Below are 26,128 nucleotides of genomic sequence, written 5' to 3' on the forward strand. Positions count from 1 at the left end.
CAGAAGGATTTTGGTCAGTGTGGTGTTCCAGAAGCCTCCTCATCTTAAAAAAGAAAATACCGCCAAGCCACAATCCTTCAGGATTTACCCGGTGTGTCTTCACAGGAACCAGCTGGTGTAAAACTGGAGTGCTGCCCTGACATTGTTTCACCCAAATGCAAACACAGCCAGAAGGAGTAAGCATCTGGATGCTTTTTCTGGGCCTTTTAGCTCGGTGCGTGTCAATGACTGCCTGTTACTGGAACGCGTCATGAGCGCAATTCAGAGGTCTCCTCTCATTTACTGAGCCTGCACAGCAGCCACAGCCCGGCGCGGCCGCGGCTCGGGGGTGTTACCACCGGGCAGCGCCACGCGTGCCTTGGCTACTCCTTGGGGTGCGATGCCAGGTCCAGGTCCCGCGGCCGCTGCCCCTCGGGGCCGGTCCGATACACGGACCCGGGACCGATACACGGACCCGGGACCGATACACGGACCCGGGACCGATACACGGACCCGGGACCGATACACGGACCTGGGACCCATACACGGACCCGGGACCGATACACGGACCCGGGACCGATACACGGACCTGGGACCCATACACGGACCCGGGACCGATACACGGACCCGGGACCGACCTCAGCGGCGCCGGAAGCCCGGCCCCGCCCCTTTCCCGGCGGCCCCGCCCCTCCCCGGAGGCCCGCCCACCCGTGCCTGGCCCCGCCCCCGGAGGCCCCGCCCCCGGAGGCCCCGCCCGGCGCGCTGCGGCCCGGCCGCCGCCAGGGGGCGCGTGCCCGCCGCGGCCCCGCGGCCTGAGGCAGCGCGAGGCGGGGCGCGATCCGCTCCGCGCCGCTCCCGCGCCGGGCCCGCCCCGCCGCCCATTGTCCCCGCGCCGCCCCTCGCCCCGGTGCCGGAGCTGAGTCACGGCCGGCTCGGCGCTGCCCGGGGCCGTAGGTGTCGCGGAGAGCCCGCCGGCCACCGCCTGAGCAGCGACATGGGGACGGAGGGCGCCCGTGCCCTGCTGGAGCGCGCCGGCACGCTCACCCTGCAGACCGGCAACCTGCTCAACTGGGGCTGCCTGCGCAAGAAGTGCCCGGCCACCCCCGGCGAGGAGGTGAGGGGCGGGCCGGGGCTTCCCTTCGGGGCGCCTCGGCGGAGGCCCGCCCTGGGGCGAGGGGCCCGGGCCGGGCCGCGGGCGGGCTGGCGGCTCAGAGAGCGCCGGGTGCCGCTCCCCCGGCGGTGCGAGCGGCGTCCGGAGCGGGACTCGTTCCGGCGGGGCACGGCGTGGCCCGGTGCCCGTCACGGCGAGGAGGGGCTTTGGCTCCCCAGCGATCCGCTTGCCGGTGCCCTCGGGAGGCGCGAGATCGGAATGGCAAAGCAGAGTTTTACTTACTTGTTTTCGTCCGTTCGTTGCGTTCTGCCCTGTTGGGAGGTCGGGGCCCCCGTGCCCCCGGAAGCACTTTGCCTTGAGAAGGAGCGAGCCCGGCCTTCTGATCCCGGGAATGAAGGATTAAAACACTTAGCAATTTGAGTGCTGTCTGTAATGGCAAAGGGGATCCCTTATACTTCTCCAGTAAGGTAAAAATATGCATAGGTAGGAGCTTGCACTACAGATGATGAAAATTCTCTTTTCTAACCCGAAGTTAATGTAATTTCTTCATAGAGACCGGTCTTGGGAAAAGTAGTGGTAGTCTTCTTTGAAGTAGAGAGCTGTCATTCTTTGTTAAGAAGTTGAAAAGAGCTTTTTAATCATCTCTTAAAAAGTATTACCTTTAGCGGTATATGTCAATGCTTGGAAAAATTCTCATAAAATGTCTGGAGATCCTGTGGCCGTGAACTTCAGAACCACCATATTTGGTTTTTTGTCGTGACACAGTATCTCAGAATGGTCACTTAATAATGAGAACAACTATGGGTTTGGCTGATCATTGCTATGTAGGTGACACTAGTGATAACCTAGAAGTTGGTTGGTTGCATATTAATCATGCACAAGTGGAAGAAAGGTGGCAGGGAGGATGATGTAACAAGAAGGAAGAATTCATCATACTCTTGTTTAGCTGTCATGTGGTTGTAATGTGACCACATAACGTTTTATTTGGCCTGGTTGCTCATTAAACATTCTGTGATCTATATGAAATAGGGCTGGATTCTGTAACAAAGACATAGCTGTGTCACGATGGGCACCCTTGTGTGGGTAGTTTCTGGAGGGCTGTTAAGTAAAGAGTGGCCAATGTGCATAACTAATAGTTAAGGTACTAAAATTCACTTGTTTACAGAGGAATCCGCTGGCTTTCCAGAGTTGCTGTACTTCCAAAAGCAAATAATTGGTATAATTTCCGATCAGCTTTTAACCCCTCTCTTTGGGGTAGTCAGTTCTCAGTGGCAGAATGTAAGCTAAAATTTTGCAAACTGTGAACACCAGCGTTTAGGGAGTGCAGCTGTGTTTGGAAAAGCTGATCAAAGCAGTGGAATACACTGCACTTTCCACATGGCCTGAGGGCAAGGGAGTGATGTCAGCTTTGGAGTCAGAGGCTGGTGCATAGGAACCGCAATAGAAATATGTCCTGTGACAGTTGCAAAGCAGCAGCATATAAAAATTTAGTTCTGTCTCACTTGCCCTTAGAAAGGAAAAGATAACAATATAAATTGCATCAAAATAGGATTAAGAGTTACTTTATTAAAGGGTTATTGTGCTTAGCTATTTACTGGGGTGGTCAATTCTTGCCTTTTGGGTCTGGGGGTTTTTACACTGTTTTAAACGATGGAGGGAATGTATAGTATTTGTGTTCACAAAGTATTGTTCCTGTATTGTGTCTGATATCAGGCAGGGATGTTGACTTCTAGTTTGTGCATGGTATTAGAGCTCTTTGAGTTAGGTGTCATAGGAAATGGCTGCTTGCTGGTACACAAAGTAGGTATGCACCTACTTTGTATGCACGAGTTATAAAACACACTGTGGAAAGTGAAGTAAAGCAGCAGCTGGTGGAAGTGCTCCTACCTGTGGCTGGTGGTAGTCAGACAGTACCTGTACTTAACTCCCAAGATGGATCAGAAGGAAGCTACAGCACTGCCACAGCTGCAGCACTGGTACTGTAGAAAATTAGTTAGCTGATTTAATAGTTATGTCTTACTATGTTCAAGAAAGTCCATTATCAGAATCTTAGTCGAGTTTATTCTGCATCTGTGGATGACGGAAAAATGCAAGTGTCGGGTAGGATCTCTAGGTTCCCCCTACAGTGATGAAGGACTTAAAAGCATTAGTGGTTTTGCCAGTGGAGTAGGTAGGTAGTAAATGGGAAGGGTTGTATGCATCTTAAAAAGAGAAGTAATTAATACAATGAGTATTTAGTGGTTGATTGTAAAGTCTCATTTCTACAGTGTCATGGCACTTACGCTCTTATCTGACTAATTTGTAACTTAAGAATTTCTGCGCAAAAAAACCCAAACCACCCCATGTCTTAGTTCTTGCTTGCATAGCATTGTACTTTCCTTTTAAGATGGCATTGGTGTGAGAAATAACTGAAGTACAGTACTTGTATTACTGCTAAAACTCTGTGGAAGAGGAGAGAAAAATATGAAAGTAAACTAATTTGAGCGAGTTGCAGACAGAGGCTATGAAGGAAGAAGCTTGCGTGAGGGGGTGTCGTTAGTTCAGCTGTGCAGTCTGTCCTACACATCTCTGTACTGTTGTGTTTGTGTGTGGCTGGAACATACCCATGCTTCAATGTGAGAAAATGTTTTGTAGGTACGGGACTGCATCCAGAAAACACTGACTGAGTGGAGCTCAAAGATTGGCCAAGACCAAAATCAGGTAGGAGAGATGTTATGCATCTTACCCATGTTACATGTGAAACCAAAGATATAGAGTTGGTTACACTTCTAAAACTTAGCGTAACTATTAAATTGCTGTAAAAGTATCTGCAGTTCCAGATACCTTGAAGGAATACTTCTCAACTCCCCTTCTTTCCTTAATGTTTAGTAAATTTGGAGAGGTTAAGAAATGCCAGTGTAAAGAGAGAATCTTGTTTATGGCAGATAAGACAGTTCTTGGCAAAGTAATAGCAGTGGTCTGTAAGATTTTAAATTAATTATGAGGGCAAGTAAAAGTAAATAAAATCTATGTACATTAGAAGTTTGCTAGCATGCTTGTTAAAACTCAGTGGAGAATTCTCTGAACTACGGGGATCACAGATGGCTGAAGACCATCCCATTTGGAGGGCAGCTCTGAAGCATCTGTTGTCTCAGAAATATTTCTGAAGATGCAGAAGTGGCAATTTTTCCCTTAAGAGCTAAAGACTTCCACATAAGTCTTAAAGCCACAGACATGAACATCTGACATGAAGATTTTGGTATATTTGCCTGCTTCTCTTTCACTTTTGCTTCTCAAATTCAACAAAACAGTAATAGGTCCTCACTAAGGTTATTATTTATTCTGTGAAATATTAGCACGTTTCAGAAAAAAAAACGTACCCAAAAACAATAACAAGAAACCTTAAAAAACTTTCCTAACTATTTATTTGGGTTTTGTTACCAGTTCTTGTATAATGGAGGCATCAGCTGCACGTTGTTACATTCCAAACTGAAGTGTGTGAGGCAGTTATTGCTGAGTCACTGAAGAACTAATGATTGCTCAAGAAGACAACAAAAACAAACACTTGTCTCTGTCCAGTGTAGTCACGCATTTAAAGTAGATTATTTAGTGTAAGCTAGGTTTTACTATAAGAACACATTACCTTGCATAATTCCAAATTCTCATTAATTATATCGATATACAGTAATTAAAAAAAAAAGTTAAGTTTTGTTTAAAATGCTGACTTTATGGAGTAACTCAGAGACTCACTTGAGAATCTTCTGGTAGCACAGCAAAATTTAGCGAAGCCTTTTTTGCTTGGGGCAGTGTTGAATGTGCCTATAATACAAAGTCTGATGTAGGTAAAACTTAAGGAAGTCACCTTGTGCCAGCTGACATGAGATGTCAGCCTAATCCTAAATGAGGTCAGGGGCTGAAGTAATTACTGTTTTAAATCAGTATTTTACAGCATTTTCACTGTAGGTTTTTCATAAGCTTCACTGAAATGACAAAATATTTTTATGCAGATGTTCCCATCCAACTCAAGCCTCCTAATTCTGATTGGGTTCTTTTCAGCTGGTCATGTGGCTTTTTTAAAACCAAGGTCCGTTGAATTGGCACAGCAGTCTTTTCATATCATAAAATCAGAACTACTAGAACTACTGAATCTTGTTCCAATAATTCTAATCAGTAATTTGTATTTTCTATATTAGGGTCATATAGGGCCTTTCATATATCTTTATTATTTTGATGTCCCCTCAGTGATCAAGAAGCCTTGGGTTACTTGCTTTCTGTCTTTGCTTTTTTCTACTGTTTTTGTTTCTAACTGTAAGGCACTCGCTCTTTCTTCTTTTTTTTTTTCAAATTTCTTAAAAACATTCTTCAGGAGCTTACTGTCTCCTCTTGACGTTGCTCCTAAGTTTCATGTACTTACTACAGGAAACACTGGAGGTTCTGGAATGTTCTGTAGCTCAAGCTATAGAAAAAATAAATCCTGAAGAAAGGGATGAGTTGAAAGTATCAGGTAAGAACATAGTCAAAAATCCAGTGGCATGGAAAGGTTTCATATGCAGTCATTAATAGGATATTCATAGATGGGGCTTTTTTGCTCTCTTCTATAATTGCAAAATCAAATTACATTATTGCACACTGTTTTTCTTAAACATTGGCTAAGTAAGTCTTGAATTAGTATTTCAGATTTTAAAGCAGCTCAGCATTTTTCTAGTTTAACTTACATCACCTCAAGATATTTAAAATGTATTTTGTGAGTCTTTGACATTTTTGAAGCAAAATATTACAGATAATACTGGAATTAAGAAATAGCATTGGAAGCACATTTATTTGCATAATTTTTCCAGGTTGAATATGATGAACTTGAAGGAGGCAGTCCAAACTAACACTAGTACATTTTGAGTCTCAGTAAGTTGTGAAGAAGTCTGTTTGTACTATTACATTTGGGGTTCTTATACAGGTTGTCACTGTTACTGCTTCATGTCTTGATGCTTTACAGCTTATTACATCATCTAACTGGATGATTTCTTGTTCTGAGACTGCACGCCAACATCAAAATTAAAGAGAACAGTGTCTTTATTGGGCAGTCACCTTTCAAATAGTTGGAATTTTTTCCAATTTTTTAAGTAATTGGTGTATATTTAAAAATCTTTTACCCAAAAACTCATTAATAGTGTGTATAGCAAAAGTAAATGGCTGTATATTAGTAATACCTGCCTTGTTTAGTTATTGATTCCAGTTTGTTTGAAAATAGCAAAGCTTTTCATCGTTGGATCAAATTCTTCATCGATCAGAAACGCAGTTGACCTGGGTAAGTGTGGAACTCAAGTTAGGATTTCTTTTTTACTCTAGAACTTAGGTGGAAAAAGTTCTAATGTTACTTCTAAGAGGTGTATTTAGCCGCTGTCACAAGTATATCCTGTTTTCCTATTAAGAGAGACTTAGTTAATCAAGTCTGTTTGCACAGTCAGTAAACTTAATAAATCAGTCACTGTGACCTTGGATCCACAAACTCAAGTCTGATTCCTTGCTACAAGCAGGAGCAAGTTTCTATTCTTTCACACAAAACTTGTTAAAAAGTAAATATCATGTCATGTTTTAATAGCAGTGATACAGCCATTCTTGCCAGTTCTCGTTAGTTGCATTTAACATCATGAACTTTGCTACTGACTGCGTGGTCTTTCAGAGATTATTTAGGAAATAAAATAATGCTACAAATGGCTGGTGAAATAGTTAGGTTTTACTGAAAATGCCATACAATGTCTCTACATAAAGTTGTGTTGGCATTATGTACCAGTAATTGTGAGCAGCAATGAATTTTAGTATTTTGGAAGGTTGTTGGGCATAAGGGGTGACCAAAGAAGAAAGAGCCAAATACCATTATTCTCTATTGATACCTCAGTTAATAGCTTATTTATTGTAATTTTTACCACCATTTGTCAAACGTACAATAATGAACTCCTCCTCTTGAAGAAAATAATTACTTTAGCTAGGTAGTTCTTCTCCGTTTGCTGTGCTTAAGAGTCCTCATGACTTGCATTATTCTAAAGCTCAATGAGACTCCAAGACCTTCACTTTTCTCTGGCAAATTAAGTCTCTGTATTTGGTGTGCTTTTAGTTTAACTCCTCACACATATCAAGTAGTTTTCCTAACCCATGTCATGTACTTGAGTTATAGTTCAGAGTGAAAGCTACAAATTCTAAAAGAAATTGAGAGTCAGGAAATAGAGAATTGTTTGTCAGCAGCGTCTTCAGAGAAAAACACAGTTTTAACATTAAAAAGGAAGAAAAAGCTTCATGCTTTCGTTCATTTTCTGTTGGTTTTGTTTTGCTTTCCCAAGACCTACAACTGAATCTTGGTCTTCAGCTGTATTTTTGAATCTTTGCTAAAAAGGTCGTATTATTACTCTTGACCGCAGATACACTCAGAGTTTCAAATGGTGAATGGAGAGCTAGCAGAGTGAAGCAGGAGGTGTGGTTTTTGCTAAATTTGAAGTGTCATGCTGTTTATGTTTGTATCTGACAAGATTTTACAGTGTCTGTTGTTTTTCCTCAGCGTGTTCTGCCCTCGGAGTTGCTCAGTTAGACTCAGTCATTATTGCCCCACCTCCTGTCGAAGATGGAACTAACCTCTCCTTGGAATATTTGCAACCTTATTGGAAAGAACTTGAAAACCTAGTTCAAAACAAAAAGATTGTTGCCATAGGTACCTCCGACCTAGATAAAACACTGTTAGAGCAGCTCTATCTGTGGGCACAGGTGAGAACCAACTTCCTACTCATAGCATTTCTTAGGCCAGAGTAACTGCTTGCTTTGTTGGCTGACAAATTGTTACAAACTTCTGTTATAAATGGTTTTATATATAAAATATTAATTAGCTCTGTTACTTTCAACATTTTGTGGATGGTCATAATGTTCAGGGTGGGGGAGGCTCAGATATGACTGTTGTTTGTTCAGTGATTTTATGTACTGACCAGAAACAGCTGGAAATCACAGGTCTGTTCAGAAGCAGGTTCTTTGAAGTACTAAAAGTTTGAGGATTGAACTACTGAAGGTTTTGGATTCTTTTATACTTAGGAAGGAGTACAAACAGTACTCTAAAACCTTCAGAATTATTCCAGTGACTCTGAAAATGTAGCTGTTTTCACTTTAAGCTGTTACAAAGGGAAGGATTTCCCCTTGGAAAAATTATGTTTTAGTGGTAAGCGTAAATGTAAAGAGGAAGACAGGCTTTGAATGAAATGGCACAAGACTTTGTTGTCCGCAGTGACTAATTCATAGCACCATAAAATCGGTTGAAAGTTCATTTAGTTCCAAGCCTTCTGTCATGGGCAGGGACACTTTCCACTAGACCACATTGCTGAAAGCTCCATCCAACCTGGCCTTGAACACTTCCAGGAATGGGGCAGCCATCCAGCACTTTTCTGTGCCTCAGAACCTTCACATTGAAGAATTTCTTCCTAATGCCTAAGCTAAACTGCCTTGTCAGTCTAAAGTGATTCCCCTTTTCTTATCACCATATGTGCTTCCAAAAAATCCCTCTCCATCTCTTCTGTAGCCCCTTTAAGGTACTGAAAAGGTCTTTAGGTCTCTCTGGAGCCTTCTTTTCTCCAGGCTGCACAATCTCAACTCTCTCAGCCTGTTTCCATAGGAGAGGTGCTCCAGTCATTTGATCATCTTTGTGACCCTCAATGTTTTATGTACACTGAGAGAGGGCAATTGCAGGATTTAATGACCACGTGCATGGTGATCATGAATGCAGTTTGTGAGGAGAAAGTCAGTGGAAGAGCATCCCTTTTAACTTGATCTGAATCAAGCAGTTGCCTGAAGGCATGGAAGATTGCAAATTAATATATCCCTAACAAAAATGGTTTTGGATTTTTAAATTTGAAGTCTTTTTCAAACTGACATCCCTATAGTGCTTTTACTAGAGAGGGGGGAAATAAAGCTGCTGCTGTTTTGGGAGCACAGCAGACAGAAAGCTGGAGTGCAGTGGCTTAGCACTCATCTAGCTATGGCAGCACCTGAAGTTAGATCCTACTCCTGCTTTGAGCTCTATGCTGCAGTGTATTGCAGGTGTGCAGCTGCCTACATTAATGAATCATGCAGAATTAATTAGCCTTGCTCAGACTTCAAAACTATAGTCAAAGACAAATTGTTCAAAGCAAAATTTCTGTTGTAATAGAAGGCGTGAGGCAAACAGCTAATATAAGTACATTAGTATTTTTTTCTTATTAAAAAAAAAAAAAAATACTTTGTTACTCTCAGGTGAAACCAAGTAGTAATCAGGTGAACCTAGCTTCCTGTTGTGTGATGCCACCTGATCTCACAGCCTTTGCAAAAGAGTGTGACATACAGCTGCTAACTCACAATGACCCCAAAGGTAAGACTTTGCTGACTAAGTTAACATAAGACTTCTAAATGCATTTATTAAGTAGAAAATCAGGAATAATCTTTTCCTGAACTTCAAAGTGTGTTATATTTGAGGCCTGAACCAAGGATTCTAAAAGTCTCTCCTTTATTAAATGCTTCTGTCAAGTTGCTGCTGTTGCTTCCTCCCCCCCACCCCTTCTTGAAACAGTCTTGCAGCCTTGGATAATTTCTTGAAATACTTCTAGTCAGAGAAGATAAAGTAAATAGAAGAAAAACCTACTGAGAAATTTGTACTATGTTTATTTCTACAAAATATAGAATTAAATGTATTGCTGAAGGCCAGTAAATGGTAAATGAAAGTGTACTTGCCTGGAACTTGTGAAATAGATTACATAGAAATGTTAATGGCCAGTTGATTTTTGAGTCGTTTGGTAATATTAGATCTGTAAAATTGCTATGCTTTAAGTAGGATTCTTTCAAAGTCTTGACTTCTTAAAATAAAATAACATTATTGCAAAAAGACTTATAAATTCTTCACTTTTTTTAATGCAGTGATTCATTGGCTAAATGAATTAGAAATTAGGGGTTTTCCTTTGAGCTGTAGAACTGAGTTACCAGATCTCTACAATATTCTGGGATATAACATTAGTTTCTCTCAAACATCATCAGTCTTTCTTCACTTAAGAACACCTTAAAAGTGTTGGACACCTTAACACATTGTTGGAATAATAAAAAGTCTTAAACAATATTTAGTTAATTCCTTCCCTGCATTCTTGATTACAGCTAATTATTCATGATGATACTTTTCCTTCCTTCTCCTTTCTTTCCACTTGATCCCAAAGAAAAAAAGTATGTGAAGCATTTCTTATGAAGTATATACTTCATAGTTCCACTGTTAAAACTAATGAATTTCATCAGTACCAGGATTTATCACTGCTCTGGCAGCTTACAAGATGAATTTCCATTCAATCTGACATTTTCCATGTCCTCTGAAGTCCAAATGCAACTTGCATTTTAATAAATAGTATCCACTGAAAGTCATGAAATGAAGGAGAAGAGGATTTGATAGAAAACAGCACAAGTTGTGATTCCTCTATGTGTTGTTTGCTCAGCTTAACTTTTCTGAAATAGTCAGCTGAAGAGTATCAAGACTGTTTTTGGTGAGCACTCCTCACCAAAGACAGTGTTCTCTTGATGTACATTACAGAGGAAACTAGGAGGATTTGTGTCTGCCTTCCTTTCTTGCTTTGTGGAATTTAAGCCCCTTTTTCCTAAAGCTTTCTGGGTTTATGGTTATTATGAGCCCAGTTATGGGAGATACTATAAACGTTGACTTGCCAGTGACTGCAGAGGTAACTAAATGCTCAGTACTGTGCTGATTTCAGCCCTATGTTTTACTCACCTCTGGTTTGTCTAGCTAGCTTCTCAATTCTAACTTCCTTTGTCTCCTACTAATGACTCTGCTGATCAACTCAATTTGATATTCCAGAGTCTCAGTTAGTTTTGTGGAAAATACTCAATGTTGCAAAAAAGTGTCCTGGAGATTTATTTGGTAATATTCAGCTGCTTTTACCGTAAATGCATTCTGAAAGAGTGGATCTGAGGGGTATGTGGTATGACTTAAGATCTTGACTGTAGGAAAAGGCTTCTCTTACTAAGTGTTGCTATTTTGCAGCTGTTTATATGATATTGTTTTAAGCACAAATATCCCTTTCTAACTTCAGAATTACTTTGTGAAGCAAGTTTCCAAGAAGTTCTCCAGGAAAGCATCCAGAACGTGAAAGCAAAGAAGTGGATTCCTTTATGGCTTCTGCGGTATTCAGTCATTGTTAAAAGCAGAGGAATTATCAAGTCCAAAGGCTATATCATACAAGCTAAAAGAAATGCATCTTAAAACACTGTCTTTTTTTTTTAAAGGCTGTTTAAATTTCTTTGGGATGGGGGAACATTGCATTTTTCGTAGAAAGATTTTTACATCATTTATAATGAACTACCAAAAGTTGTAATTTTTTCAGTGTGATGTCAGTAGGATTGTCTGTAGTGTTCTAGTACTATTTTTCTTTTTTAACTATTGATGGGTTCATTCAAAATATGAAATATTTTGGGACTTTTTAATTGAAGTTATCTACAGAGTAACAGTTTAAAATAATTTTCTTTTTATGACCAGTTCACTGTAAAAGTTATCATTATATTTTAGCTGCCATTAGGTAGCATGGAGAAACATATATTTTTGTTTTTTTAAAAAACAAATTTCTCTTAAATCATACTTACCTGGTGAACATACATTTTAAGCATTCAAGGACTAGCTTTTATAGAAAATTGTCATTTTTTTAATGATACCATACCCCCAAAATTAGGCTGGTATCTCATTACTTAATATGTATATATAGGCAAGTCAGCTGTTTAATTTGTGGGTGTGGGAAAATTGATTTATTTTTAATAGAGTGGAAAAGACTCCTATGATTTAGAAGAAAATGCATCTTCCAAATTACTTTCTGATTGTTACTTGAATTCCTTCTGGCTTCTTTGTGCCTTGATATGCTTCATTTAGTGTTCGCACAAGTGTGATGGCATTTTTTGTTTGAAATAGAAATTATATTAATAGTGAATGTTTAAAACAAGATTTGAAAACAAGTGATGAAGAAAGCTGTTAATCAAAAACTGAATTGTGCCTGTCTCCTTCTCAACTGTGTGGCTTGTTTTTTTTGATACTTGTGATCTACACAAGCAATTAGCCAAGTAGAATAGACAGTAAATGCTGATGCTGTTCACTAAAATTACTTACTTTTGTGGTTGCCTGGGAAACCTGTTGCTTGAGTGCCACTCAGGAAAGAGGAAACAAGGCTTAGCCTGAAGTGAGGTGTCTTTCTGATTGGCAGCAGCTTAGCACATTGGCTTTTTAATACCAGCGAGATTGCTGCAGCTAAAGCAAGGCTTTTGGTTTAATGTAGTCCTTTCTGTCAAAAAGGCCTTTTCCTTGCCTTGGCCTTTAAATGAGAGTAGATACCTGAAGTTCAACTTACAGTTTAGCAGAAACTTTGATACTGAGTGTCTAAAATAGTAAATTACATTTCAATTTCAGACAGTGGCATGGCCTCATACTGGTAGTAGTCATTAACTTTGTTGTACATATTTTGAGATTTGGACTGTAAGGGAATGAATTTTCACCAACATCTTTTACATTCTTCCAATAGGCAGCAAGTGGAGTTTGAATGCCTGTAGGCAGTGTCTGCAGTGTCAGCTTCCTATAATCAACTCCACTACGCTTCATGATTAAGGTTTTTCAAGGTACCTTAGTCCTCAAATACTGTATTTGTAGTGGCAAATAGCAGGAAATTTTCTTGGCTTCAATTCTTTGACAAGTGAGAGAAACGGGGAATTGAAACTAGTAATGCATCAATAAAGGTTTGGATTATTTTCTGTTAATAAAAATGTAGTGGTTTCTTTTTAATGTTGGGCCAGTGTGCATCAGAGTTCAGAATTACATTTGTGTGATTTTAAACTTCCCTACTAGCTCTGTATTGCGTGCTTATGATTTAACCATTACCTGTAAGCACTGTCTGTATTTGGCTGATTCTGTCTTGCCAGACTTGTGTGTGTGCTCAGTTTTTTATATTGAAATGCTACAAAACAGGAACTGTGCTAAACCCATGTAAAGGCTGCTCTGATGGGATGATTTATTTCCTTTCTGTAAACTGCTAATAGTTTGCTTGCTATAGAAAAGTACCTTTTAAGACGTGGTATTTTTAGAGTCACTAATAGCAAAACACTTTATCACATTACCACATTATCTCATTCGTTTGGTTTGCAGCAAGATGGGTGAGAGGGGATTTCCTTCCATGAGAAGCCTGAAAGTTTAACTAAAATTTGAAACTCCGTAGGCATTTTAGTGCAGCATTTGACACATTTCCAAGCGCCTGCACCTGGCGACTCCACCACGTCCTCGCACGCGTCACGGGGCCGGGCCGGGCTGGGCGGGCGGGGCCGCCCCGGAACCTTGTCCCCGCCGCGGGGCCCGGAAGGGCGGGCGGCAGGCAGGAAGGAAGGAAGGAGGCCAGCGAGGAAGGGGCGGGTGCGGCGCGGCGGCAGCAGCATGGTGAACACCAGGCAGGCGGCGGCGCGGCGCCGGGAGCAGGGGACGCGGGGAGGCGGCGGCGGCAGCCCCGGCGATCCCGCAGCCGATCCCGCAGCCGATCCCGCAGCCGATCCCGCAGCCGATCCCGCAGCCGGTCCCGCCGGTGCGGCGGAGGTGAGCGGGGCGGGCGGGGGTAGCGCGGCTGCGCGGGCGCGGGGTCGTTAGCGGCGGGCGGCGGGGCCCCGAGGGGCCGTGTCGGTGCGCCCGCCCGCCGTGCCCGTGCCGCAGCCGGCCGTGAGGGACGAGAGCACCCGCCGGAGGTCATTGGGCCGTTTAGCGTTGGGAGTTACAGGCAGGCGTATTTTACTCTGCGTGACAGATGTTTTAGCATTTCTCTGTCACTTAAAATGATACTTAGCAGATCATACCTAGCTTTACGATTGCTGCGAGGCCAGCTTGTTCGTAGACCCAAACTTGGGTTTGGACACCATTTTGGGGCCCGTTTTGATAGTTGATAGTAAGTATTTCGTGGTTCATAGTTGAGGAGGTCTTTGAATATTTCTGAACGTTTCTTCTGGGTGTGCTTCCCCTGACAATTTGACAGGACTTTTTAGAATTAGGAGATTCTTGTTTATATTTCTTAAAGCATGCATGTGTTTCTTCTCCTGCCCTGACCAAAATACAGTAGAGAGATAAGCAAGAGATGGTTTGGTAAGGCTTCTTCTGCATAGATAGGGCTACACAGAGACATGTGTTGTCAGTTTAAGTAGATTTGTTTAAAAAGATTCTTAGTGATTTTTATAGCATTCTTTTTGTGTAGTTATTTTATCTGTCAATACAGTACATTTTTATTCCTTTTCTAGGTGGGATCTGCTGAAATTAGCACTCCTGTGACTAGGAGGATGACTAGAAGAACTAAATCAGTTCGTAAGCCAGAGGTGATTCAGGAATGTCAGTTTGAAGAGTTGGAACATGCAGAAATGAAATCAGATGTCAGTGATAGCTCAGAGATTCAGATCACTAGGAGTGAGAACACAACTGTTCCATCAGCACAATCAGTTGCTGAACCACAAGGTGATGGTGATGTGTCAGAAGCAGAATCAAACTGCTCTTCTGTGTCTGGTCTCCAAACACCTTTGTTTGTAAGAATAACACGGAGGCGACAAATTGTAATTCCTTATCAACCAGATTCTGCTGACAAAAAAAGACATGACAATACACCTTTTGTTAATAAGTTAAGTAGGATTCTGGATGAAGATGATGTCTCTGAAGCTGAGTCTTGTTCCTCTGCTGTTTCTGGTGTCCAGATGCTCAATGTTCCCACAAGTACAAGAAGCAGACAAAGTAAAAAGAAATTGCAGCCGCAGAGAGTTTGTGAAGCCCAGAGTGAAGATGCTTCTGGCACAGAGTCATGTTGCCTAAGTTCTCTTGTGGAACCATGTGTCACTCCAAAACGAATTACTAGGAGCATGCAAATGAAATCACAAGGAGAAAATACTAAGCAGACTGAGGAAACAAATAGATTTGTTTCAGAAGATGAGAATTTAATTGAGGACACTATTAAATGTGATCCTATCATAATTTCTGATTCTAGACCTACTGCAGAATTTGTCAGTGACACAGAAAATGCTTCCACCCTCGTTGATGGTAATAAAGAACCCAGTTCACCTAAAAGCAAATGTGCTAATGCAACCTGGTGTGAGGACACAGAAGAAGAGATTTTAAATGATGTGGCATCCAGTCTTACAAAAACAAAACAAAGTGACACTAAATCACCTGTGAAAAAAACAAAAAAAAATACACAGTCTGTTGAGATAGACCATTCAGAAGCAATATGTGGCCAAATACAAGAAGATGACAGTAAAATAGTTGCAAGGAAGGGGAAATTAGATGTGTCTCTTTCTTTGACTGACTGCATGAGTCCCAAACAATTTCTAGAATCCCAAGGACAAGTAACACCAAATGAAAGTAAAAAAATTACAGAATGTGAAAGAGCAGATGCTGAGGCAGATGCACAGCAGTCTTTCTCATATGATGATAAATTAAGGAAGAGTAAGCAAGCTAGTGCAGTGAGCAGCCCATCAAAGGACATGGCTGTTGCACAGACAACTGAAAGCATTGGTAAAAGCAGGATACTCAAAATTGGTGCAGACAGTGCTGACAACCAAGCGAAAGAATATGAGGTATCCCACAACACTGAAAAACCAAACAGTGATAACAAATCTCTTGCATTGTTTCTGAGCAACAGTGAAAGTGATGACTCTGAAAATAGTGATGTGGCCGACATAGATACAGTTGATGAGAATCTGTGTTATAAAAAGTCAGATGAGAGAACTCCTTCCCTCAAAAAATCTTTAAAAAGCGATTCATTGAATGTTGAAGGTCTTTTTGTAATTGATACTGAGCCTGGCATGAGTTCCAGCCAAAAGTATTATCTGGATGATGTAGACCAAGAGAGTGATGCTAAAAGTAAGCATGAAGGCAGTGAAAAAGATAAAGAATCAGACTTGGAAGAGGATGAAGAGGAATTGATAGATGAAGATGAAAAAGATGAAGATGATGATCTGTTGAAAAATAAGGTTGACGTGTAAGTATCTTGCTAGGGATAGCTAAAGAATCTGCATTTCATTTAAGAACATGCATATTAAGTGCAGAATAAATAAGGGACTAGTCTTTTCACATTTGTCATGTTGCTACAGAAAACAGTGTTGCACATATTATAAAATATGAATATGGTCCATAAATTTAGGTTTCGGCATTTTTTTCAGTTTTGAATATAGGAGGAACAGAACTCTGACATTTTTTTGGCATCTGGAGGCCTTGTATGTGTTCAGCTTAAAAAACAATGTGGAACTGGTCAAGCTGACTGAATTGGTTATTTAGGTCACAGTTTTGTTAATTTTTTTCTTGCAGTTGGAATGTAGATAACGAAAGGTTCAGTAAATTCCTTACACATTGCCTGATTAGATAATGCTTTTTAAACAGTTGCATATAATTTTATGTGTCAGTTGTTGCTGTGCTGTGGATGGTGACTCTTCAGGTGAAACCTAGCATGGAATCAGAATAATTTAGGTGGAGTGATACTTCTTGAATTCTTGTAGTCCAGCTGCTGCTAAAATCCCTTCTTATGTTTAAAGCATAATACTCATTTAGGTTGGATAAATAAGTCTTAATCTAGTAAAAACCTTCAGGTAGACCAGAAGTCTTAGCTAAGAAAGCTTAGCCAAGCATTCATGGTGAAGACATTATACAAGATCAATCACAGTTTGATAGAAAGTTGTTAAAGGGCTTATATTAATAAGCATTCAAGCTACAATAAATACCTGTTGTACCTCTTTATTTATTACCATCTTCTCTGCATTGTAGTTTAGAGCTTTTAAACATTCTTGTCATCAAAAACAGCCATTGTACATAGTTTGTGGATACATTCCTTTGGTTGCATGAATGGAGCAGTGAAACAAATGTGAACATAGTAACTTTGAAATTTCATAGAACCATCAGGGTTCTGAGCCATTGACCATGGCCCTCGGGATGCAACCATCCAACCACTTCCTTATCCAAGTTTAATGACTTTGTTCCTAGTATGGTTATACAGACAAGGACTTAAACATTCCTACAATGAATTCTAGTTTCTTTATACTTCTTATTAAGAGTTAGAGTATTTCTACTACCAATAAGTTTGGGGTTTTCTCTTTAGCTAGCAAGCTTGTCAGTGTATAGAAGGATGCTAGTCATGAGTTCTTCTGGCAAGGTTAAGCAAATTAAGAATTGAATTAAACAGAAGATAATAATATCTAAGATGAGAGTCCAGCATTAGAGTTAATATGAAAAATTTGTGGAAGTGATTCCACGGGTATTTTTTAATAATAAGTCTTCTTTCATATAATGGCATGAATCCCCTTACATCTGTCATTTCAAAATTACATAATCTAGATAACAAGACTTAAAATCATTGCAGAACTGAATCTAATTGGGAAGAATAAGAAAAGCATTTTTTCTGTTCATCTTCCTCAGAGGACAGTAGAAGGTTTAGCTGCATGCATGTTATAATGTTCTAATAATTAACTATTTCTCCTTTAGTTTACGTCTTTCCAGTAGCATAGACCCTGGTTTGAATATCAAGAAGCTTGGAGGTTTATATATCAGTTTTGATGCAAAAAATCAGAAGCCTAAATCGAGTGTAATTGAACCACAGAAGGAGAAGAAGAAGGACCAGGTAACACATTTACAATTTTTCAGTTATCTGTGACTATTGTAACACAATATTAATCTGAGAAGGTTGGTTTGTTTGATTTTAAAGAAGTATCCTTTTCATGGTTCATTGAGAACGTACATTCTTTTTGACCAAAGTGTGGTTTTACATTTAGTTTTAATAGTGAAAGTTTAAATATACCTGACTTCAGAAACTGAAGAACAGTGCAAATTCTACCATTACCTTGTAAAATAAATGAAAGTTGATTAGAGGTGGAGTTTTATCTAATGATACACAAGCTTAAGGTCTGCTGAGAAGATATTTAGTCCATAGCCAGAATGAATTTCAGTAAATGAAAGTCTATACCCTAGTATGGACTCAGCAGGTTCTTTTCAAAAGCACCCTTTGAAGTAAAGGGAATGTTATTTTTGTTAAGACTTTTCTTTGGCTCATCCATGATGGTCCTCTTCACTCCAGAGGATTTGCTGTCTCACTTCCTCCAGGGCAAGTCAGCTGCTTTCTGTTGTTGTCCAGTGTTCTATTTTGAAGACTGTTACTGCTCATGTATTGAAATTCAATGCTTGCTTAGAGTCTGCTTAATTCCTTCAGTAGACTCTGTTAATGCAGTTAGGCTGTAAAGTTTGTGTCAGTGAGGTGGCTCTCTAATGTTCGAAAAAATTCTTACAGCTCTTGCAGAAGAGTGTAATAACTCCAGACTTTGAAAGAAAGGAATGTGTCCCACCCTACAGGGAATCACTTCACCAGCTAAAGAAACAGCGCAGGGTAAGTGAAGAGCTGGTAATGCCTCAAATAATGAAACAAGCTGTGGTAGAAAGCTGCATCTGGGACTGTGCATATCCAGGCCTCACTGGCATTGGAGTGATGAACTGCAGTTTAGCGTCTTCTTTGAGCTGTCCTGTGGAAAGTCATCCTTTCAGTCACAAGCATAGTGAAGTGAATGGTTATATGCTCAGTACAAATCTGTCACTGAGGCAATGCTGATAACCTCCTTTATAATAGTCATAAAATACATGTTTTAAGGGTACATATTTAGAATCTAAATGCTTTATCTGTGTTTTGTAGGAAGGAGTTCCCTTTTCTGTCCCGTCCTAGTTACTGAATGCAAATTCATTGTTCTTGATATTGCATCCTAGGCAGAGCGAGAGAAAACAACAGGTGATGGTTGGTTTGGTATGAAGGCCCCAGAAATCACAAGTGAACTGAAAAATGATCTTAAAGTTTTGAAGATGAGAGCTTCATTGGACCCTAAGCATTTCTATAAGAAGAATGATAGAGATGGTCTCCCCAAGTACTTCCAGGTAAGGAAGCAGCAGAAACTGGCATTGTATTGCTGAAGTTTTGAACAGCTGTTTAAGGATGACTAATAAGATACCTAATAAGATGCCTACTTTGTAGGTAGCTTCTGTATTGATTTAATTTCATACCTTAATTATTAAAATGTTTTGATTACTTGGCTAGAGTTTGCAACTATTTAACTTTGTGTTCCATATGTATATGTGCTGTTGATGTTTTTAGCTTTGGCTGATCTCATAGAAGTGAACAAATATCTTACTGAATCCAGATTTTGAACCCTTAGAGGACTAGATTTTCACTGCTTTTTTGGAGTACTGGCCTTTCTAAACAAGTGTGTAGAAAGTAATTGGCTTTTATTTTCTTACTAGCTAATACAGTTTAAATGGAGCCAGCTACCTTTGTGATAAGCTGAAATTTTTGCTGCTTGCAGCTCTCAGCTTTGAAATTGTTTATATCAACAAAGAAACTACTGTGGAAGCTGTAGAAATAGGCCTCCAGAAACTTGGAATAGTTAGCATGCTTGAGGAAATGTTTTCATTTCTCAAAACATTACCACTTCACTCTGAAGTGTCGAGGGTGTTGTATGTTGTGAAATTAGAGAAACTGAAACTGAAGCGTTCCACATAATTAGAGCCACACAGGTTTATTTTCACTGCCTGAAACATGTACTGTGTGTATCTTTACTGCTGACCTGAACTGGGAGAGCTGACTGACACGCTGGTTGGAAAAAATGTGATGTGTTTCAGGATGAAGCCCCTGCATTAGGGCTGTGTAGCTCTAACATAGCTGCTATGTAGTCATCTAGCAAAACCACCAGGATGAGAGACATGAAGAGGTTTAAGGTTGTCATAAAGGTTTCTTTCCCTTATGTTTAAAACGTTTAAAAGTTAAGAACTTTAATGAATTGAAGTGTTGATACAGCAGTCCAGCATTGAAAACTGTACAGTCTTAAAGCTTAGGCCTTCCTCTCTGCACTAGACAAGGAGACCAAAAGGGACTCTGCATACAAAACATGACTTATTTATTTTGGTTTTTTTCACTTTTATTAAGCAGCTGTGATTCTCATCTGCTCTGTAGGTGTCTTCACACTTGTTGCTGGGGATTAAAAAAAAAAAAAGGCAAAATAATCAACATCTTGCTGTTCATGTACAGTAAGAATGTTTTCATTTTTGTTTCCTAGGTTGGAACTGTGGTTGATTCTCCCATAGACTTTTACCACAGTCGAATCCCTAAGAAACAGAGGAAGAGAACAATTGTGGAGGAGCTGCTTGCAGATTCAGAGTTCAGAAGGTATTTAAAAGTAGTTCTGTAATTCTAATATCCCATGTAAAAGAGGAGTATTTTTAATTCTGTAGCCTTTTTTGGTTTTATTCAGCTTGTAGGGTGGTTTTCTTATACTTCAAAGAAAAATTTTTAGTCTTTTAGCATTTCCATAGTACTGCCATTTAGACAGTCTAAGGAACCTTTATCTGAGGGCATAATTAGACTGAGAGAATGTATGTTTCATCTTCATTAAAGGGTTTTATCCACCTTCAGTCATCACTATTGGCAGCCACTCTTAAAGACTCACTATTTTTTCTTGGCATAATTGATAGAAAGGAGCAGCCTGTAATTCTGTGAATGTTGATATTATTTCATTTTATAAATACATCAGTCTGCCACCTGTCATGGGAGTCAAAATTGTGCTAAAAGACTTACTTGAAGAATATGATTGGATTAATTAATGTCTGCATAGCCTACAGTTTTGGGAGTAGGTCATTTAGATGGTCCATTTTGGTATTGGTTATTACATAATGTTAATAGTCACTTCTCTTTTCACATAATGACATGTTTTCTTTGAAGTGGTACATGATTTGGGATTATAGACTTAATTTTGTCTAGTAAATTTAACTATAATGTTGGGAAGTTACTGTATCTGTTTCTTAAGTAGTTTTATGGTTTGATCTGATTTATTAGGTGTGTATTATAAAGTAGTTTTAATAATTAATGTATTTGAAATTTGATTAGTTAATTTATGTTGTGGCTAATTAAGGGCTTTAATCATATACTTCAGCATTAGTGCAGATATTTGTCAGATTTTGGAGTTGCATTTAAAGGCTCAGCACTATTCAGCATGCAGTGTCTGTGGTACTCATCAGTGCAGGTACATAAGAGTCTGTTAGAGGAGTTAGCAACTCACATTCAGCAATTACCCTGCTCGTTGTTTAGGATTCACCTCATCTCAGTTTTCTGTCTGGAGTAGAGTAAGGTTTATTATCTTGTATGATGGGAAGGCACTATAAAAGTGGGTGTAATTTCTTCATGGTATTGTGGAAATGGTTGAGTCTTCCCCTTATGAGCAGTAGCAGTGTTTCAGCAGACTGTTCAAAATGTGACTGCATATGCAGTAAAAATCGTCCCCCCAACCAAAATTAACTACAAAATTGAATAGAATTTACTTCCAATGCAAATTTACCTGCATATATCATTGATCCGACTGCTGATTCCCCTTTACTTATGCATAAGTGTACTAATCAAAGAAACTGATTCAGAAAACATGAGAAAACTCAGATTGGCAAATAATGTGCATAGAATACTGTCCATGTTATCTTTTCCTGAACTTTGGTTTGCCATGCTTAAAAGTAAATTATCTATTTTGTTCAGATATAATAAAAAGAAGTATCAGGAGATCATGAGTGAAAAAGCAGCTTTTGCAGCAGGGAAGAGGAATCGGAAGAAGAAGAAATTTCACAATTAAGAATTGAAGAAAAATACCAAGCTGGAACAACTTATTTGTTATAAAACTTTCTTACAGAATGCTTTGGTTGTGGTGTTTTGTTTGGTTTCTTTTAAGATTGCAGGTCATGTGCAAATGGAGGTTTAGGGAAATTCTTGCCATGAGAATAAAGCTAGGAAACTTTAGCAAATTATCAGGTATCTCACTTTAAATTAATTTAGATTTTAACTTTGCCATTTATTTTAATTAATATTTATGTAAAGGGATAACTATATGAAAGCATATTATTAAATCTGAGTACAAAATTCAGCTCAGCTTCAGAGATTGTGGTCTTCTCAGGCTTCAGACTTCCCAGTAATTAATTAGTAAATTAATTTTAAAGTTACGTGTAATTCATCTTTGCACATATTGTGTGCTAGAAGATATTTTTCCATGACTTGTCAGAGGTGCTGCTGGCTAAAACTGTAATGGAAGGCATTGAAAAATGGTTTGGTTGTAAAGGGTTTATTTCAATACTGACCATAACAGTATACAGAATGTCTTGTAATTCTGTGCCTACACATATACTTTTATATTTGTGTGTATACATTATAATATATATATTATTTAGAAGAGACAAATTACATATTATTTAATAAATAAGTAATACTTATATGTCAAAATTTAACAATCATATTTTGCTTTTATTAATTTTTACCATTTAATTATTGCCTAATGATATTTTTGGAAATAACATTGGCATCCATGATGTAGGGTGTGTTGTGCAGATTGTGTCTGTTAGCTGACATGGAATAGCTCAAGGTGAACGAATAGAGTGAGTCTGGAAGGCCTCTGCTGCCATTGCAGAGCCAGAGATGTCATTGGCTCAGTTCCCCTTCAGTCACAGTTTATGACCTTTTGTGACTGTCAGAACTGCTGTGGTGTTCGGTTGGTTTTTAATGACCTGGTCATTATTGCTGTTACAAATGAGTGTAACTTGGTTACTGCTCCAAGGTAGCAGAAAAGATGGATAATAGAAGAAATTAAAGTGGTACTATATTGTCTCAGATGGATTGGGTGATTAGGATATAGAAGTCACTATCAGAGGACCAGTGGTTGATTGTTTCCTTACCACAAGAACGCTGAATCTTACACGTTGCAGATCTTCAGCAAGAAGTGCTTAACTATGTTCTTGACTAGTGTTTAACTATCAAGGTTTCTACTGAGAAGTAGTTTTTTTAAGGATTAGTTTTTTATGTTGAAATGAGCATTGTGGTATGTATTAACCACCAACTGATGCTTGAAAGAAATTTTCAATTTTCCTCAGATCCTTCGGGGTGTTTTTTATCATTCCAATGCTGTCCATAATGTTTTATGACCAGAAGCAGACAGGAATCTAGAGTCTTTAAAAAGTCTTCATGGCCTGCAGATGAATGGTGTCAAAGTAAAGTGAATTCATTGGGAAATATTAAACAAGTACAAGTAGAACCACCTGTCCCCAGGTCTCAGTTAATATGCATAGGCTATTTTAATGCAATTATATTTATGCCAATATCTCAATTCCCAGTAAATGATAAAAAAGCCAGTAAAAACAACTATGGTGTTTTGTTCTCTGGCTGAGACGTGGAAGCACAAAAAATTAATACTGAACACCGAGAAGAAAACAAGGCACCACAGTAGTTGTCATTCTGTTGCATCCTGGGGTGTTCCAAATGCAACTTTGGAAAAGCAGCATGCGAGTTTGACAGACTTTAAAAGAGAAATGCAGGCTGTGGTTACACAGCAAGCAACAACTCTGGGCCTGTTGCTCGGCCTGCTCAATAGCTACAGAAGTTACTTCATGTGCAGCACAGCTAGAAAGGGATTTGGCTTGCTTCTATATCCTTTCCCTTCCTTTGATTCTTCTAATCCCTTCTGTTTTGTCCCAGCCGGGGCCCAGCAAGTGCCCGTGCTGTGTGCAGATGGGGTGAGATGTGCCGAGCGTTCCCAGGGCTGCAGGGTGGCGCTTGCGGGTTGTGTTGGCCAGCTTTGCCCGAGCTCCTGCCTCGGCCTCTGTTAGATGAGGCACTGGGCACCTTTCCTTAACCACCAGTGTACGTTAAAGCACACAGACGGGCTTTGAGATTGACATAAAGGTGAAGGTGCGGAGAGATTAAAACCCAGATGCACCACGTGGTTGCCTGTGGTTATTAGATTACTCTGGAAACACATAAAAACTGTCATGAAGCTTTGCCTATCAATTATAAATAGTGTTTTCTTTTAATGGCAGAAATATTTGTGCTAATTTGTAATTCTGGCTTTACTGACTGTGATGGTTAATGTGCCTGATGGTGTGGTTGATTTTCAGATTTTCCTTTATTGCTTTTAAATAAGCAGAATTACAGTTGGAAAGTCACACCTGCAGGAATAAAAATAATTTATCTGAAGAAAACCTCACGAATTTAATAATTCAGGAATAATGAATCCGATTCATTTATTCCATTCTGAGCAAAATCAAGGTGGTTTGTTTATTGCTGCTACTCTTTTATTTTACCACCTAATTTGCTGTAATTAAAACGGCTCTTCACCTTCTGTCGGTAAATCAGAAAATATGGTGTTAATTCCGATTTGTGCAGTTTGTGGGCTTGTTTCGTTATTTGAAAGTAACCAGAAATATATCATGGTGACCCGTCGTAACTGAAGTGCCTCCAGGAAAGACGGAGTCTTGGTTTTTCAAGTAACATTATTTTCCTCAGACAGTCCTGGAAGCGTAGCGGCCCCACGGGGCTGGCTGTCGGTTCTGACCGCTCTGGCGGAGCTCGGGTCAGGGGAGCAGGAGCAGAGCCCTTCCACCGCAGCCCGAGGGCGGCGGGGCCGGGAGGAGAAGGGGAGCAGAGCCCTTCCACCGCAGCCCGAGGGCGGCGGGGCCGGGAGGAGAAGGGGAGCAGAGCCTTTCCACCGCAGCCCGAGGGCGGCGGGGCCGGGAGGAGAAGGAGAGCAGAGCCCTTCCACCGCTGCCTGAGGGCGGCGGGGCCGGGAGGAGAAGGGGAGCAGAGCCCTTCCACCGCAGCCTGAGGGCGGCGGGGCCGGGAGGAGAAGGAGAGCAGAGCCCTTCCGCCGCAGCCTGAGGGCGGCGGGGCCGGGAGGAGAAGGGGAGCAGAGCCCTTCTCCTGCTCCGCCTTGTCGCTGGCGGTGAGGAAGATTCGTGTCGCCGGGCCGAGCGGACACGGCAGGTCCGGTCGATGGCGGCTGTCGCCGCCCGCTTCCAGCGTTCCCCAGACCGTCAGGCACGGCGGGAGGCGGGCCGGAGAGCCTCGCTGACGGGAGAAGGGCCAGGCCTGCGTAGCGGATACCTGCGCCGGTAAGGTAAGGGACAGGACAGCGTGGGGGAAAGATTTCCGCACAAAAGGCGTAGGGGGCGGGGGAAATTTATTTAAAAAAAAAAAAAAAAAAAGAGAAGACACGACTCCGCCGGGACTCGAACCCGGAACCTTTGAATCCCTTCAACCCTCTAGAAGTCCAATGCGCTATCCATTGCGCCACGGAGCCACCTGTTGGAATTCCCGCACACCGTCTATAGAGCCTGCGCGCGCCGTCACGCGTCAGTCCCGACTGTTTTGGCTTTCTTTCTTCTTTCTCGTTTTACAATTTTATTTTTTCTTAACCAGCATGAACAGGGTTAGTCGTACACGGTGCTGCACAAACGAGTCTCGCGGCAGCCCCTGCGTGCTGCCGGAGAGCTGCCCGCGGCTCGGGTAGGGCCCACGGCTTCCTGTGCAGCACTCGCCACCGGGCTGCGTCCTCATTTCTTACGAAGACCGACTTCATCAGTCATCAGTGTACAATATTTGTTGTCATCCCACTCTGGCGTTTCCAGTATTGATCCTTATGCTCGAGGGATATCATTATAATCCATAACTGGCCTTGTAATGAAGAACTCGCTCCTCCAGACGTCCGTAAATGCTCAGTAGCACTGCCCTCCCCCATGGATTCAGAAAGAGAACATTTTTCCATAAAAGCTGTAATTGTAGCCTGAAACAAGTCCGGGATACTACTCTTTTAATACTGAGTAGGCATAGTAGAAACCCCAAGAGACAGGAGTATGAGGTACTCTTTCGTTAACCTTGCCCTCCAGTAAAGCAAGGGCAGCCTGTGGCCTGCCGCTCGGGGAGGCCCGCGGGGCTGCCGGCACCGGCGCCACGAGGGCTCCGGGCAGGGGGGCCTGGGCAGCAAAACTTGCTGAGAATCTCGTGCTGCACTTTATCATAATTTAAAAGTACAGGTATCCATAAGAATGGAGAAAAACATGTAAAAAATTTAGCATGCCCTAAAATCTGAGGGACAAGGAAGCTAATAACACTGATGTAAAATAAACTGACACGGATCCACAATCCCCGAGGAATTGCATCCAGGGCTGAGATTCCGAGTGTAATGAATAAG

At 40.9% G+C, this 26,128-nt stretch overlaps 2 protein-coding genes and 1 non-coding gene across 3 annotated transcripts; 2 read left to right on the plus strand and 1 right to left on the minus strand.

Annotated features, from left to right (window-relative positions):
* The first annotated feature begins 795 nt into the window (after nt 1-795).
* GCLM (glutamate-cysteine ligase modifier subunit) lies at nt 796-11,332 on the plus strand. Its single transcript, XM_068199810.1, has 7 exons — nt 796-1,093; nt 3,725-3,790; nt 5,489-5,573; nt 6,315-6,371; nt 7,617-7,819; nt 9,329-9,443; nt 11,158-11,332. The coding sequence occupies exons 1-7, from the start codon at nt 974-976 to the stop codon at nt 11,325-11,327; spliced, it is 816 nt and encodes a 271-aa protein (XP_068055911.1). The 5' UTR covers nt 796-973; the 3' UTR covers nt 11,328-11,332.
* A 2,179-nt stretch (nt 11,333-13,511) lies between these two features.
* DNTTIP2 (deoxynucleotidyltransferase terminal interacting protein 2) lies at nt 13,512-21,810 on the plus strand. The gene is made up of 7 exons (XM_068199803.1): nt 13,512-13,682; nt 14,372-16,095; nt 17,589-17,724; nt 18,388-18,483; nt 18,855-19,019; nt 20,195-20,304; nt 21,658-21,810. The coding sequence occupies exons 1-7, from the start codon at nt 13,527-13,529 to the stop codon at nt 21,749-21,751; spliced, it is 2,481 nt and encodes an 826-aa protein (XP_068055904.1). The 5' UTR covers nt 13,512-13,526; the 3' UTR covers nt 21,752-21,810.
* Nucleotides 21,811-25,151: 3,341 nt separating this feature from the next.
* TRNAR-UCU (transfer RNA arginine (anticodon UCU)) lies at nt 25,152-25,237 on the minus strand. Its single transcript is given in 2 exon segments — nt 25,152-25,187; nt 25,201-25,237. It is a non-coding gene; the product is annotated as a tRNA-Arg (tRNA).
* Nucleotides 25,238-26,128: the final 891 nt, after the last annotated feature.

The sequence above is a fragment of the Anomalospiza imberbis genome, chromosome 9 (genome assembly GCF_031753505.1).
Source record: "Anomalospiza imberbis isolate Cuckoo-Finch-1a 21T00152 chromosome 9, ASM3175350v1, whole genome shotgun sequence".
NCBI classification, from domain to species: Eukaryota; Metazoa; Chordata; class Aves; order Passeriformes; family Viduidae; genus Anomalospiza; species Anomalospiza imberbis.

Bases quoted from the DNA above. Each gene is read 5' to 3' on its own strand.
- GCLM (XM_068199810.1), top strand. From the start codon at position 974: ATGGGGACGGAGGGCGCCCGTGCCCTGCTGGAGCGCGCCGGCACGCTC. The intron at 3,791-5,488 runs GTAGGAGAGATG...TACTTACTACAG, and splicing joins TTGGCCAAGACCAAAATCAG to GAAACACTGGAGGTTCTGGA. The intron at 6,372-7,616 runs GTAAGTGTGGAA...GTTTTTCCTCAG, and splicing joins CAGAAACGCAGTTGACCTGG to CGTGTTCTGCCCTCGGAGTT.
- DNTTIP2 (XM_068199803.1), top strand. From the start codon at position 13,527: ATGGTGAACACCAGGCAGGCGGCGGCGCGGCGCCGGGAGCAGGGGACG. The intron at 16,096-17,588 runs GTAAGTATCTTG...TTTCTCCTTTAG, and splicing joins TTGAAAAATAAGGTTGACGT to TTTACGTCTTTCCAGTAGCA. The intron at 20,305-21,657 runs GTATTTAAAAGT...TATTTTGTTCAG, and splicing joins GCAGATTCAGAGTTCAGAAG to ATATAATAAAAAGAAGTATC.